General features: G+C 42.1%; 3 protein-coding genes across 3 annotated transcripts; all 3 read right to left on the bottom strand.

The window, feature by feature from the left end:
- Positions 1 to 61: 61 nt before the first annotated feature.
- On the bottom strand, positions 62 to 4116 carry LOC138589621 (rho-related GTP-binding protein RhoA-C-like). Its single transcript, XM_069660003.1, has 5 exons — positions 4067 to 4116; positions 3323 to 3478; positions 2224 to 2344; positions 1999 to 2129; positions 62 to 1913 (listed from the first exon to the last, which is right to left on the bottom strand). Exons 2-5 carry the CDS (start codon positions 3476 to 3478, stop codon positions 1740 to 1742), a joined length of 582 nt encoding a protein of 193 aa, XP_069516104.1. The 5' UTR covers positions 4067 to 4116; the 3' UTR covers positions 62 to 1739.
- A 296-nt stretch (positions 4117 to 4412) lies between these two features.
- Positions 4413 to 8589, bottom strand: usp21 (ubiquitin specific peptidase 21). The gene is made up of 11 exons (XM_069660018.1): positions 8415 to 8589; positions 7908 to 7964; positions 7687 to 7804; positions 7480 to 7594; positions 7137 to 7256; positions 6882 to 6946; positions 6595 to 6782; positions 5832 to 5910; positions 5646 to 5753; positions 5386 to 5500; positions 4413 to 5229 (listed from the first exon to the last, which is right to left on the bottom strand). The coding sequence occupies exons 1-11, from the start codon at positions 8568 to 8570 to the stop codon at positions 5130 to 5132; spliced, it is 1221 nt and encodes a 406-aa protein (XP_069516119.1). The 5' UTR covers positions 8571 to 8589; the 3' UTR covers positions 4413 to 5129.
- A 122-nt stretch (positions 8590 to 8711) lies between these two features.
- arhgef3l (Rho guanine nucleotide exchange factor (GEF) 3, like) lies at positions 8712 to 14223 on the bottom strand. Its single transcript, XM_069660017.1, has 14 exons — positions 14030 to 14223; positions 13660 to 13708; positions 13500 to 13550; positions 12917 to 12973; positions 12680 to 12787; positions 12427 to 12585; positions 12061 to 12123; positions 11854 to 11950; positions 11623 to 11699; positions 11173 to 11430; positions 10637 to 10807; positions 10209 to 10398; positions 9171 to 9998; positions 8712 to 8797 (listed from the first exon to the last, which is right to left on the bottom strand). The coding sequence occupies exons 1-13, from the start codon at positions 14065 to 14067 to the stop codon at positions 9751 to 9753; spliced, it is 1566 nt and encodes a 521-aa protein (XP_069516118.1). The 5' UTR covers positions 14068 to 14223; the 3' UTR covers positions 8712 to 8797; positions 9171 to 9750.
- Between the last annotated feature and the right edge of the window lie 343 nt (positions 14224 to 14566).

Here is a 14566-nt window from a genome sequence, read left to right as displayed (position 1 = left end):
TAAACTAGGACACTGTAGACATCTTCATATCATATAGGAAAAGCAAAGAACAAGATTTTTCGACAGGTTATGAATGTTTTATTTGGGGAAAAAAGTAAATTAATGCCAGAAATATAGTGAAAACTGTTGTAATTATAAATGAATCAATGGATCCAAGAAACACATAAATACCTTACAACAGAAAACCCTAATATCACCTTTATTTGGAGAAAAAAAAATCCTAATATGTCACAGTACAAAAAAAAGCAAAAAACAAAAAAAAGTAAAATAACTGCTCTAGCATCCCACCCCCAAAACCTTCCAGCCATGCACCCTAAGGTTGACCTTCAATTAATTAAACAAAACAATACTACGGTTACAATTTATTTATCATTTAACTGACATAAGCTGATCATAACAGCAGGATTAAGTAAAATGATTAAAATATACTAAGAAAATTAGAGACATCAACAATAAAAAGTTATAGTACAATAATGACAATATCATTAAAAGGGGAGATGGGGAGAATTGAGTAAAAGGCAAACTTGAAATACACATCAATAACATGTCCTAACAAGGCCTTGTAAGACATACAGTACATAATGGACATTATAGTAATAAGATAAGCCTATCATCTAGAGAAAGAATATTCAACTTATCAACTACACCACTCGTGATTTGACCCACTGATTAACACAATCAAATGAATCTCTTGTACACACAAAAAAGGTCCTAAAAACTCGTAATATGTTTAACCTGATTGTGCCTCTAGGTATAGTACAATGTCTTCCAGTAAAGTGAAGGTTTCTATGTCACTCTGAGTAGCTGTTAATTCCATTACCCATCTGAGCCGTAAAATGTGGCCATCAGGGGTAACTTTGGCATGGAAACAAGGGGTTAGGTCAGTGACGCAGAAGGCCTTTCCATGCATACAGTACGTAGACACGTGTTAATACACACCCACACAAATATACACACATTCACTGCATGCAGACCTGCACTGGAGAAAACAAACCACCATACAGTTGCACACACTCACTCACTCCCACACACACACTCTAAAGTACAGGTAAGTAATTCCATATGGGAAAAATATCTCATACAATCTAGTTTAGGCATACCCCTGCATAGCGCCTGAGTCAGAATATGAGCCTGAAGGAGCCAAGCCAATGACAGGGAGAAAGCGTTCACAAATGTGATGTGTGGACACTACAAATGACAAAAAATTACCCCATCTAAAGTAATGAATCCCAACCCCACAACTTACTCTTCTTGACCGCTGCTCTCAAGGCACTACATGTAGGCGATACTGTGTAAAATCCACTTAGACATGGTCTTAATTCAAACCTATTTTACATTAATGTTTTTTCTCTGTCTGTCTCTTGCATGTTCCCATCGTCTTTGGCCTGGTAATGACCTTTTCTATCTTCATTCCAATCATGGCACATTTCAACAAGTTTACATCAACTCAACTTCGAAACACCCCCCACCACCTGCCCTACAGATTTCTAGATCTAAAAGTGTTTGATAGAAGCAAGCAAAATGGTACATAACCTAATGTACAGACCAAGGACCAAGGTGTAGAAGCTTATCAAATCATTTAAGACCTGCTTTAATTTGCTGAGGATAACTGGGTGATGACAAATTGAGCATCTGCAAAACCTCTCTGGGCCCTCCCCAATATTCTCCCCTATGTCAAATCTTAATGGAAGCTGCCCTCTCCATCTGTGCTTGACGGCAGCTCCCACCTCTCCCAGAGCCTATAAAAGAAGGCAGTTGGACTTCTTGCCACGCTTCTTGGCCTGCAGTGCTGCTCTAGTTGCCATCTCAAAGACTTCCCTCACACCATCTTTGGTTTTGGCAGAACACTCCTGGTAGCCGCAGGCTGTGATGCGGCTTGCCATGTCTTTGCCGTCTTCAAATTTGACTGGCTCCTAGAGACACAGGTGAGAGTGAAGGGTTGGATTTTGACATTGACATCAACAAATGTGCACAATTATGAGCAAAAGAAAAACAGACCTGTTTCATTTTGGCAAGCTCTCGTCTGGTGTGCTCATCATTGCGCAGGTCTTTCTTATTGCCCACCAGAATGATGGGAACATTGGGACAGAAGTGTTTCACTTCAGGTGTCCACTTTTCTGGAATATTCTCTGCAGGAAGTAGGAGGAAAGAATGCAGTAATTAGTCACATACCTATTGCAAGGCATTCAATACATAGCGTTGTAACTGTTGCAAAGACAATACCTAAACTGTCAGGGCTGTCTACAGAGAAGCACATAAGTATAACATCAGTGTCGGGGTAGGAGAGAGGCCGCAGTCTGTCGTAGTCTTCTTGACCTGCTGTATCCCAAAGTGCTAGCTCTACCTGGGAAGAGAAAGAGAGTTACAGGTAAGTAACAAGGTTAAGATTATAATCTACATGATTCAGCCAAACTTTATTACATTATTATTATTATGAGAATAATTATGCTGCTGATAGTGCAGAGACTAAATAGAGACAACTCACAGTATCAACACCTGTTACAATCACCTATTACATTTCCTATTACAGTACTTTTTAGCAATGGTCATCTAAAAAAAAAAAAAAATCAGTCATTTTTTTCACCGCATAAAACATTAAAATGTGCCATTTTTCTTAGCCTTCAATGACAGGGAAACTGAATATTTTTAGGGTGTATATTATGGGTAAGAAAAAATAGAATTGTAAGTAGAGCTGCAACAGAAAGAGAATTAAAGTCAAAATTCTCAACTCAATCAACTGCTGGACTAACAAAACAAGACATTCAAGACATCACAGGGATGTAAATCATTACAATGTTCATAGTGTGGTACAAATCAAGTGAGAAAAAATAATTGTCATATAAACAGATAAAGAAAAGATGCAGCCCACATTCATAGCATTTTTAAATTTGACAACAAAACACCATGTCAGCAGTTTCAATTAGGGGTGGGACAATATATCGTCATCCCAACTGGTGTGATACAATAATCGTATCGCTGGCGCCAAATATCAATATTTCAAACAGATTTTCCTGCCAATTTGAGTCACCGCATCATTGTTTCATCTCAATTTGTGTCAAAATCTGTGAACCTGACACCCAATTGCAATAAATAATACATTAATCCTGCACGTTATCTTTTTAGGGGCATTTTGTTCTCTTCAGTTAATCAAATATCATGACGTATATGATTGTCTTGCAATATATCAATTATCGCAGAATCCCTGTATTGTGATGTTATCGTTATCATGGGCCTCGTATCGCGTATTGTATCCTGAATTACCCTGCTATCCCCACCCCTAGTTTCAATATTATTATTAATAATTTTCAGTTTTATGTCTCACCTGTTTCCCATCCACCTCAATGTCTGCCACATAGTTCTCAAACACAGTGGGGACATAGACCTCTGGGAACTGGTCCTTACTGAAGACGATGAGCAGACAAGTCTTCCCACATGCACCATCCCCAACTATCACCAGCTTCTTCCTGATAGCAGCCATCTGTAAAACAGAGTCCAAGACAAGGTTACACTTTTAAACAAAATCATCACAAGTCACCACACGTCTCCCCACTAATAGTATAACTTAACACAATTTTACCAAACGTATACTGATGAGCAAAGTGTAAGTAATTTTGAACGCTTGCTATGCGTGGACACAGTTCCCTCTGGTTGACACATAGAAGTAACGTTAAAAGCTCAGACAACGTTAGAAACGTTTACAAACAGGCCCTCTTATATGTTGGAGTATCTTTTGAAAAGATCCAGATTTACTAAATAAATATAAACCAAAACGACAGGGCTGCCAAACAGGGATATTCCTCGGAGGTAGAGGGTGTAAACATATAACATTTCCGTGCTGTGTTCCCATTCCTGCTGAAAGCTGTGCAGTACAGTCCGGGCCTGTCAAACCAGCTAACATTAGCTAGGTTAGCAAGAAAGCTAACGGTGTTTCCATGGTTTAGACTGCTGTCATTTAAGGTATTCTCTCTGAAATCACAACTACAGTACTCAACGCACTATTGTGAAACTTCTGGGAGCGAAACAAGAGCAGGCTTAAAGTTTAAAAGCTATCGCTGAAAATGATTACCGCTTGATGTTTCTGTGTCCGCCTTTCTCCTCTTCCTGACCGACTGGAAACTCCGCCCACAGCTTGTACGCATGTGCACGATTACGTCATTTGTCAGAAGGCTGCGGCACATTTTCAGCTCCAGAGTAATATTTATGACATATCAAAATATGCGAAACAGTTTACCAATATATATAGTATTAAATTAAAACCATCAACATTATACTAGTATTTCTACTACTACTAATGATAATAATAATAATAATAATAATAATAATAACAATGATTGTAATACTTTGTCATTTGTCCTTTATTGACATTTTCAAATAAAAATAATACAATAGAGTAAATTCTGTAATTTGTCCATATGTACAATAGCAGTAGACACAAATGTAAAAAATAAATATACATACATATATATGATTAAATGCATTAAAGATAAATTGTAATAAGATCAGAGGGGAAATATAGTCCATATTTTCAGGTTTCACGTTTCAGAGTTACGTATCCATGAGGAGGGAGATTTGAGATTAAAAAAGCAAAAAATAAAAGACAGCATAGATACAGGCTACAGACATTTTTTTTTCCTGAATAAAAGTACCTTTCCACAAAACTGTAGCTTAAAATTGTTTTTAGAGAATTTGAAGTCCTTTGTCATGAGAGTCATAATAAGATGTCTAATTCTATTCCATCCATGATTTAGCTGTGTTTATGTTGCCAGCATGAATATCAATTATTTTAGTTTATGAGCTCTGCATCATGTGCATTTACACCATTCACTTGTACCTGAGGACCAGGGCACAGAGTCTGTCTGAGTCGTCTCAGCTCTCACACGACAGAGACTCTTCAAAAGCATCTCCATGATTTAGGAGAATAGCTCATCTCTTCAAGCCCCCTTAAAGTGAGTATGTATTCCCTCTCCCTCTCCTTCTCCTCCTCCTTCTCCTCCTCCGAGTTTATTTGAGCTAATGAGATTGAGAAGTTCACAGATGCCAGTGTTACAGCACTGCTGCTTCTATTTGTTTCTATGGACACTGGAGGTAAAGTCGCTCTGATTGGCTCTCTGGATCAGCCAGTCTCAGGTCTATTTCCTGACGGTGGTTGTGGTGGTGCTGTTGCTGCGCTGGTAGAACAGCACATAGGCTTGATTGGTCTGGAGCTGGTTCTCTGAGACTGGAGTCACACTGTAGGAGGGCAGATGGAGAGTGATCGTAAGTAACAGCTGCAGATTTATATAGACGGTGTCACCGTACAGATGACACGAAGACACAGTAGACTTTTATTAAAACTGTATCAGACATACAGTTAACATGATGAGCTTAGAGCAGGATGAGTCTCACCTGGAGTCATTGTAGAAGCACCAGCCATTTTCATCTGAACAGCAGGCTGTGTAGTGGCCCATGTTCACTGTCCCAGCATGGTTACATATTGCATATAAATCATACAGAACTGGGCCTGCAGGGATGTACAATAATTAGAGATTAGATTTTAGAATATAATTCACATCGATGCTCGTAAAAGAATATAAGCCATGGTTAGAGGAAAAGATGAGATATAGCCTATAGGAGGATAAGCTGAAAGAAATGTTTGGATGTGTTACCGCATTCCAGAGGCCCATATGGTCCGAGGTCCAGGTTAGTGAGTGGGAAGGACACGTATGTGGTGCTTTTACTGATGGACCACCGTGACATTGTGAATCGATTCAGATCTGATAGAGGCGGTTAAGCTTCATCACAACTTCCTGTACTGGCTGATAAGGTTAATACAGAGCTGGTGGCAAGGATACGGATCACAATAACCTGGGGAAACCTCTGGATGGACAGCCGCTTGGTGCACTCTGTGTGCCTGTTACACCTCTCACACATCTGAAACACACACACAAACCCAAACATTATTAAAACTAATTAAGTTAGTTAATACACAGGATCAGTTGGACTATTATAGATCTTACTGTTGCGCTTTTTCCAATTAATATAGCATTAAATAAAGAGGTCCCTCTTTTGTAAAAGATAGGAATCAAATAGAATCTAATTTATTGCATTATATGTCTACAAAACTCAAATTTACAGAGCCTGATGTTTATGATTACTGACTGAATTGCTTTGTATTGGGGAGGACACTGTATAAACACTTTGGCTTCCTCCTCCTCTGCACACATCTGTTGATGCATTGTTACTGTATTTCTTTAATGACGATGTTTAAATTGTGGGAAAAGATAGCCCTACTTTTGTGTCTTTTTGGAAGTGAACTTGGATTTTACAGGAGGCAAATAAGGTGTGTAATTATGGATGTTTGCTGCAGGAAAAAAAATCATTATTGGCCACGTTTTTTAGTGTCAGCAGCAGGGACTTTAGATTTACTCACTGTCAACAGCAAATATGTGATCATATAATGTGTTAAGTGGATACATTTTGAAAGTATAGATATGGCATTCAAAAGAAAAAATACATTCAGGTTAAACCATTCTTGTCAGTGACCTTTGACCCTAAAGTCAGAGATACATTAATGTATTGTGATCCATATGTTTGGCACTCTCTGCGTTAACTTACTGGTGAGTTCTCCTTGTCCAGTTTCTCCTCCTGAGAGAAGAGGTCCAGGCACTGCCTCAGCGTCACCTCCCCAGCAGTGCTCTTCTTGGGGATGGGCAGCGACAGATCACAGAAAACATCGAACGTGTTGGAGTAGTGGGAGCACACGGAGCAGTGCAGCGAGCTCCGCAGCTGGCCTGAGAACAGATCTGTGAGGAGGGCGGTAAGAATTATGAGTGGTTCTCTTCATCAGACTTTAAAATACAGGTGAGACTGATGGATCACCCTGACTAGATTGCTCTACTCACCTACTATTCTGCTGTCATCTCTCTCCAAGTGTTTCTTCCACATGGCAGCTGCCTCTTCTGAAATCCTGGAAGGAAAGATGACATCACAGTTTCAAGGACTAAATCAGATTTTAGGCAGTTTTCCTAAAATAAGATTATAACAAATCATAATATATCATCTTGCTAACAGTATCACAATTTATTGAACGATAAACATTATATTGTGATACGTATCGTATCTACAGATTCTTGCCAATACTCAGCTCTGATACACACCTGAATCTGGCATATTTCTGTTCGGGATCCTTCCCTGTTCGGCGGACGTAGGGTCTGCGGTTGATTTCTGTGTGCAGCTTGTCCAATAGGAACCTGAGAAACTCCTGTGCATCCTGTTGACTGCATTAAACACACAGAGGCACAGGCACAGGGACAATTATTCATGTCACAATTACAGAAAGCTATTCAAATACAAGTCTTTGTAATGTCAAGTAATTCAAATAGTTTCGGTCTTGAAACAGTTTTAGGATTAAAATGCAGTGCTTATTGTTTAGTAGCGTTCTCTCACAGCACAAAAGTCTAAATTGATGGCGCAAAAGACAAACATCATCCACATTCTCACCTGTAACCGCTGAAGTAAGGCACTGCTTCTTTAAAAATACTGTAAAACTGTCGCGGATTTACAACCAAGTCTCTTTCGTTTACATCCCAGAGGCCCGACAGCACCTGGGAGAAAGCTGGGGACAGGAAGGCACCATGCAATGAGAGAGGATGAAAACATTACATGGGAGGAATAATAGGAGGAGGTGGGAACAGAGGAGGATGTTACCTTCCATGAGCTTTGCATCCTCTTTGGAGAACTTCTCTTGCCTGTAGGACTTGAGGAGGCAGTAGTCCCGGAGGCCGTGCGTGTGAGACAAACACTGGACTACTGCATTCAGGAAACACTACGTTGGAATTGAAAAATAGGGGTAAGTTAGTGTGTTAATGCAAAAATGTATCTTGGAAGTATCTGTGTATGAAGCACTTCTTGCATCATTAAGCACTTACTGTGTTTCCTATGTTTCTAAGGCCAACCCTTCCAGCGCCTAAGGTAAGCTGCTCCTTCTAGAAAGTAAAGACAACACAAGGAGCTAATGACCGGTTACATCTTCTATATATAACCTACAGGACTCTGTATGTGCATTAGTTTAATGCACATGTGCCCTATGATTTGACCCCTGGCTATGTCCGTACAGCATGTTACAGCCTGCCTGCTTTAACCCTGTCATGTCAGTGTGTGTACTGCACAGGTAGGACAGATTTAGCCTTCTTATCTCATTATCATAACAAGAGAGGCTAAAAGCAGGTCAGCCCCACGCACTCATCCTATTAGAGAGCAGGGACTGCTGACAGGTGTTTAAACACGTGTGTGTCGATGTGTACTCCCCATTAATTCCTTTACACAATTTCTCCGTCTGTGTTTGTGCTCGTTACGTTAATCCCTTCAATCCCACATTAAGAGAGTCGAAGGTTTGAGCAAGTTTAAAGGTTAAATGATTTTATGTTTTTGCCCACCTCGTTGTCAGCGACTAGTAGCAGGCCCATCAGTGAGGTGTAGAGGACAGACTGGGAGATGTCAGCGGTCTCTCTCTGCAGGCCGTTCTGAGACACCAGGGTACGACACAAGGCCTCGCAAGATCCCTCTACGTTGACGCCACTGGCTCCAGGCATGTGTATACCCACAAAGGAAGCCTAAAATGATAGTCTTCCCGAAGACGTAAAAGCCAGGTGGGTAGGTTGCACCACCTCAGTTTTTTCAGTCAAAGGTGAATGCAAAGCAAGGGTCATGAGCTGTCGGACGGAGAAGAAATAGTCCCTCTTTTTTAATGAACGTAGGAAGCAGATGATGAAGTATTATCCTCTCTTTCCTGGAAAATGACGAGGGATGTCATTCACCGCTGAGGGAAAAAGAACAGGATTAATTTGTGAATGACCATCCCTTTAAGGTAAATCCTGGTCTTGAATAGATCGAGCTGATCCACTCTGGCTCACTTTTCTCTCGCATAATTACAGCTTGCAGAGCAGCCCGGAAAGTCTGACAGAGACTTCAGTGAATATAATACAAGAAAGAGACGGTTTTTAAAGAGTGAAACTCAAGTTTCCACTGAATAAAGAGTCAAGTAAATCTACCTATGAAGCACAACAGTCCACTCTCACTACTCAGGTATAAGCTGTTTTGTGCAGGTAGAGGTTAGACATCCTGCAAACAAAGTTACTTTGCAAATAAAGCCTGAGAAATATTCTCAAATAAGCACAGCAGTATGGACTCACCTGAACACTTGGTCACTCTATCTGCGGACAAACTGTCCCAACCGAACTGTTCCCATCACCTGCTGAGCTGTTAAAAATGCATAAGGGGACGTCTACTGTTACACTGTGTGGCTGTGAGCTAGAACTGAAAGTCTACCTCTCTCTCTCGCTCTCTCATGCCCTGTCACCGGTGTCAGAGAGAGAGAGAGAGAGAGAGAGAGAAAGGGGGAGAGAGGGAGAGAGGGAGGATAAGCATCACTAATCTTTTCTTTGTAGATCTTCTTGGCTATACTTAGACGTGTATTTGCGTACTTTGCCAAGAGTACCTGGACAAACTTTTAAGTGTCAGTTTATTTAAAAAAACAACAACAAAGAAACTTTACACGGGAAATTCACATTCAGTAACACTGTTCAAGCTGTGCAACACACATCACCACAATCATGCAATCCATCAAAAAATGCAAGAAAATAAAAGCATCCATGTGGAAAAGTTCTACGCGTGTGTCTAGACACATTCATCTCTCACAAAGAGTCCATGTTTTATTTCATGCAAAGTCATTGTACGGATCTATGCACACTCTCCAGGCCCCCCTGTGCTCAGTCAGCGGCTGGTGTGGTCCGCCATTTCTGTGTCCGAGCTGAGGCTGAGCTCGGCTATGTGATACAGGGCGGGATCAGGGTGCAGGGAGAGCTGCGACTGGCTGGTCTGAGCCGTCCTGTCTCGGGACTGGACGATGGCCTGGCGCAGGCAGGTGATCCACTGCTGCTTGCTGAAGGAGTCGTTGGCCTGCAGGCTGTAAGGGTTGACTTTGGAGCGCCCTCTGCTGCTCACACGGAAACAGTTCCTCACTACAGAGATGGAGAGAAAGAGAGAAGGGAAGGAAGTACGATGAGCGGAAGCAAAGTTGTAGGTTTCACTTCAACAGATGTGTTGGAGTGGCATAATTTCTCTCAATTTATAGGCTTAGTTGTAGCCTAAATTTAACTAATGCTTCCCTTTCTACACAAGCAGCGATACATTTATAGATACAACATGTATTCATAGTGTGTAGATGTTACCTTTATCATTCCCAGTGAACGCTCCCCTGAAGGTGCCCCCTCCTGCAGCTTCCCCATCTGGGATCTCCTCCAGGTTTATCAGGGCGTTGGGCAGAGGCTGCCGGTACACATTGAACACCTGACCCCCGTCTCTGTCCTCCCCCGGTCTGGACAACACCAAAGCCAGCTCAAACAGGAAGACGTGCAGCCGCTGCCAACGGAGAAAGACATATTTGTAATATTTAATAATATTCAAACTGACATTAAGAGGATCAGAATAAAACTCGTCTAATATTTAGATATCACAGTAACATCTTTGTCAGGTTTCCCATAAAAATACATTTTAATTATAACAATTATAAGTCAAACAGATGACATTTTCAAACTATAATAAATATTGTATTTAAAAAAAGGGCCTTAAAAGAGGAAACGCATCAGACAGCAGCTACCTGGCCCTTGTTGTTCTTCAGCTCTCCGTGGCAGTACAGGAAGCGCGACTGCTGGATCTCTGGTAGTCTCTGGCTCTCATCGAGGTAGCTGAGACCTCGCCTGTAGAACTGACACTCCGCCTCCCCCGTCTTCTTGTTCACCTCCCCCACGATGCTCTGGATCAGGTCCAACTGAACACAACAAAGCGTGACGCAGAATGAATGTGTCCCTTTGGTGATGAAGAAAGAAAGTGTCCCGTCTCCTCCCACTGAGATCTCTCATAGTCTAGATGAAATTCTGAATTGGATATAACTCTTACTCTGTATTTATGCAAAGTGTAAGTAACCGCAACAACATGTAGAGTGTTAAGCGTTCAAGTTTTACTAATGTCACATCACAGGAATCACTGGTCCCTGTAGTTGCCATTTGGAGGCGGCAATTTGTGATTATTTTAGACACTAAAATGGACATACTAGTTTAAGCAATAAGGCGGGACTCATTTCAAATTAACAGAAAATAACACACATGTGCAGGAATATGTAAGACACCAACTCACAGCTTCAGGTAACGTGTCCTCGTCCGGGTGATCTGGAGGCGTGCACTTCTGGATCTCTTTCAACAGCAGCGGGTATTTGACCAAACGGCTTCGAGGGAGATCCAAGAAGTTCCACAGGTCAAGTTTCCTGCTAAATGAAGACTCCTGGCACAGGCGCAGGAAGTGCTCCACTCTTTTCTCATGCTTTTTCTGGTCCAGCAGGGCTTTGGCCCCCACCTGGTTACAGCAGTACGTAACATAGGCGTCCAGGCAAGGGAACTGCACGGAGGAGGAAGAGGGGAGAGGGAGGGAGGAGCAATAAGACAAGACATCTGAAGTTAGAGAAAAGAAGAGACGCACACAGACTGAACTCTGTGTCATCGGTTTAAAGAGGAACAAAACAAAGACACTGAAGGAACTGGTGTGAGTAAGGGTGGGTTGTGCCCTTTTTTCCTTCTTGAAGACACTCACCCAGTCCATCAGAGTCGGCCCCACCTCTCCGACTGTCTTCTCTGATCCCCTCAGCCGCTCAAGACGACTCAGGAGATCTGAAAGGAAACAAAAACAGAACGAACTGTAGAAGTTGTATTGATTTTTGCTGACTGAATGCCAGCGTTACTGAAATATCACATTAAACTCATTCAACTTCCTTTACTTCTGTTGTGTTCATGCAAGAGTGTGCAAAGTAGAGAGGTTGTTTACCTTCATGGAGAGGAATGAGAGAGTCCAGTGTGCCAAAGATTTGTCCAAGCTCGCTCTCTGTCAGGATGTCCAACTTCAGCATGGGCTCATAGTACACCTGGAAGCACATGAGAAAGGGAAGGAAGACTAAATGTGTCAGGACAACTGGATAGAGACTGTCTAATATGTGAATCGATATGAAGTAACAGGTGTAAAATGCTGTTGTACCTTCTTGACCAGACTGAGGTCATCGATGAGTTGCCTCTCTCCCTGAGTGAGCTCGTAGATCACCTGCAGAAGAGAAACACAAAGATGATGTTGCATACACAGGACAACGTGCAACACACCCTTGCACACAATGTGAAATACACAGCATGAGCTTTCACAGCTGATTGTTCAATAAAGGAAGTAGAGCCTCAAGTGCCAGCTCACATCCTCTTTCATAATCGCTGTGTGGAGCTTCTTCACAGACATACAGAGTAGGCACTGGTAAGCCCTGCCAATGCAACAACCACAGCCCCGCAGCTTGACCCACATACCCCCCTAAAAACATTGCAGCATCTTAAATTAGCCTATATAAAACACCCTTCGCACCTCTTGGCGTTTGATCTCCTTGGCAGTGAGGTCGTGGCTCTCGACGGTGTCGCTCCAGCATTGGCTGTTGCGCCGGCGTGGAAACGACGACGCCTTGGGGCGAGAGCGCAGGGGGGCCGGGGGCAAAGGTCGAGCCTCCGTGCGAAAACTGATGGAGCGCTGTGAAAAGAGCAGAGTAGATGAACGCCTGCATGCTAAAGATATTTGTAACCTATTCTGTGTAACAGCAGGTGTTTGAGCGTGTTTGTGTTACCGAAATGGACTGTCCAATGCGCTTCAGAGCAGGGGTCTTCACAGGGGTTATGACCCCTGTTAGGCTATTGGACTTAACCACTGGTTTGACCCTTTTATTGCTGGGCTCCTGCAATGTAATCAACATGAACAGCTTCGATTAGTGTGAATGTGAAAGCCTCTTAAACTGGGTCAAACTACTACTGGCTTTAAAACACCTGCACACACGTCTGTCACCTGCAAACGAGGAACTCCTTACCTCTGAATCCTTCATGTGCTCGGACATTAATTCACCCTCCTCGTCGTCCTCTTCATCCTGATGAAACAGGTTACATAAGAGAAGAATTTAGAGGTAAAATATAAAGAGGTGAAGAAAGAGCGAGCTGCGGAGGGGGATGAGATGTTGCATGGCGCAGATCTCTCGTTTCCTGTGTGACACTTTCAAAGAGGAAGAAGGTTGAAACTGTGCCTCTGTAGTAAAATACAAGATGTCTGCCTGTTTGTGCCTCACTAACCACATCAGCTGCATGTTCAGCGTACTCTCAGAGGGAAAGGTGTTCAGCAGAAAAATCTCTGTGTTTGTGATAATAGACATAATTAAGATGATAAAGGGAAAACCTGAAAATGACATGGTGTCACATAAAGCAGATTAAACTGCGTGTGCGTTTAGAGAGTCTGTGGCTGCACAGCCGAACGTGATGTTCTCACATCAGCTCAGTTTTTGTGGTCACAAAGGTAAGGTTGACTAACTTCCGCTTAGTTTCAGAGAGACACACCGAGAGAGAGAGAGACATTAAGATACAACAGAGAGTTTGACGGTGTGTTTCAGATTTTACACTTACCTCTGTGATTCTGATCACAGGTTCAGGGGCCGGATCTTGTTTTCTCTTCTTCTAAAAGCGGAAATGTAAAGAAGTTTAGGTAGTTTTTTTTAGAAGAACACCCACGTAGGTTTAAGACAGGAGAAGGTTAAAGAATTAAAATGCGAATTGTGCAGCTTACCCCAGCATGGTCACAGGGGATGGAGGGTCTCTCTTCTGGTGCTGCAGACCTAATAAGGGAAACCGCAAACGTTCATACAGGTAATCTAAATAAAAAAAACCTCTAGTGTCCAGCACAGTGACTCATTTTTGTGTCTTTAGCTCTATAAAAATATCAAATTAACAGAACAGTTGAGATTTTGCTCTTCTTGTCTTTTGATAACAGCAGCATTAGAGTTCTAAACCCTGTCCCTATAAGCTAGATGTGTTCCTCTTAGAAAATATACCATCGTACATGATGTTAAACTCTGGCCACCGTCAGTTCTCAACAACGACATACAGCACACAGCCCCGTAAGGCAGAAATACATTGACATGTTAAAGGTATCATACCAGGAAGTCCTCGCTTCACCACTCTCCTCCACTTCCATCTCGTCTTCAGTGCATCTTCACACAAACTCGAAACATTCTCAAAATGAGAAACGTCGACACGATCCAATTTTACACGGCTCTCCTGTTTCCAGTGAACACACAGCAAGCTGTTTGCAGCGAGCTCAACAGAGTTCAGTGCACTTCTTCCTCCTCACTTTCTTCCTCATCTCACAGTCGACCACATCCTTTCGAGTTGCACATACTCATGTATCCGCTCATCACGGAGAGGCGGGTTCAGACCTCAGCTTGTGCAAACTTTTACTTCAACCTGGTTGAACTCGTCGGATCAAACTTTAAACCAGCCAAAATAATGTGCGGCGCAAGAGGAAGTAAGCAAATATTAATATTGTACCAAACTATTGATGCACTGTTCTTGCATTTAAAAAAAAAAAAAAAAAGATTTATCTGAAGTTGTCAGGTAGGCGTTTAGCTGATTCAGGCTGTACTTCCCGGATATGCTCTCAAATGAAACTTCTGATGAAGAACCCGCAAGCAGGT

The sequence above is a fragment of the Semicossyphus pulcher genome, unplaced genomic scaffold (genome assembly GCF_022749685.1).
Source record: "Semicossyphus pulcher isolate SPU_LCO1_2020_fin unplaced genomic scaffold, fSemPul1.0.p SCAF_13, whole genome shotgun sequence".
Classification (NCBI taxonomy): domain Eukaryota; kingdom Metazoa; phylum Chordata; class Actinopteri; order Labriformes; family Labridae; genus Semicossyphus; species Semicossyphus pulcher.
Note: the sequence above shows the minus strand (reverse complement) of the source record. Positions and strands in the feature narration are given on the sequence as shown.

Bases quoted from the DNA above. Each gene is read 5' to 3' on its own strand.
- LOC138589621 (XM_069660003.1), bottom strand. From the start codon at position 3,478: ATGGCTGCTATCAGGAAGAAGCTGGTGATAGTTGGGGATGGTGCATGT. The intron at 2,130-2,223 runs GTATTGTCTTTG...TACTTCCTGCAG, and splicing joins AGACAGCCCTGACAGTTTAG to AGAATATTCCAGAAAAGTGG. The intron at 1,914-1,998 runs GTCTGTTTTTCT...CTGTGTCTCTAG, and splicing joins AGCTTGCCAAAATGAAACAG to GAGCCAGTCAAATTTGAAGA.
- usp21 (XM_069660018.1), bottom strand. From the start codon at position 8,570: ATGCCTGGAGCCAGTGGCGTCAACGTAGAGGGATCTTGCGAGGCCTTG. The intron at 7,965-8,414 runs GTGGGCAAAAAC...TTTACTTTCTAG, and splicing joins TACTAGTCGCTGACAACGAG to AAGGAGCAGCTTACCTTAGG. The intron at 5,230-5,385 runs GTGAGACTCATC...GCCCTCCTACAG, and splicing joins TGCTTCTACAATGACTCCAG to TGTGACTCCAGTCTCAGAGA.
- arhgef3l (XM_069660017.1), bottom strand. From the start codon at position 14,067: ATGGAAGTGGAGGAGAGTGGTGAAGCGAGGACTTCCTG. The intron at 12,788-12,916 runs GTAAGGAGTTCC...ATTACATTGCAG, and splicing joins AGCACATGAAGGATTCAGAG to GAGCCCAGCAATAAAAGGGT. The intron at 11,700-11,853 runs GTAAACAACCTC...GTTTCCTTTCAG, and splicing joins TCTCATTCCTCTCCATGAAG to ATCTCCTGAGTCGTCTTGAG.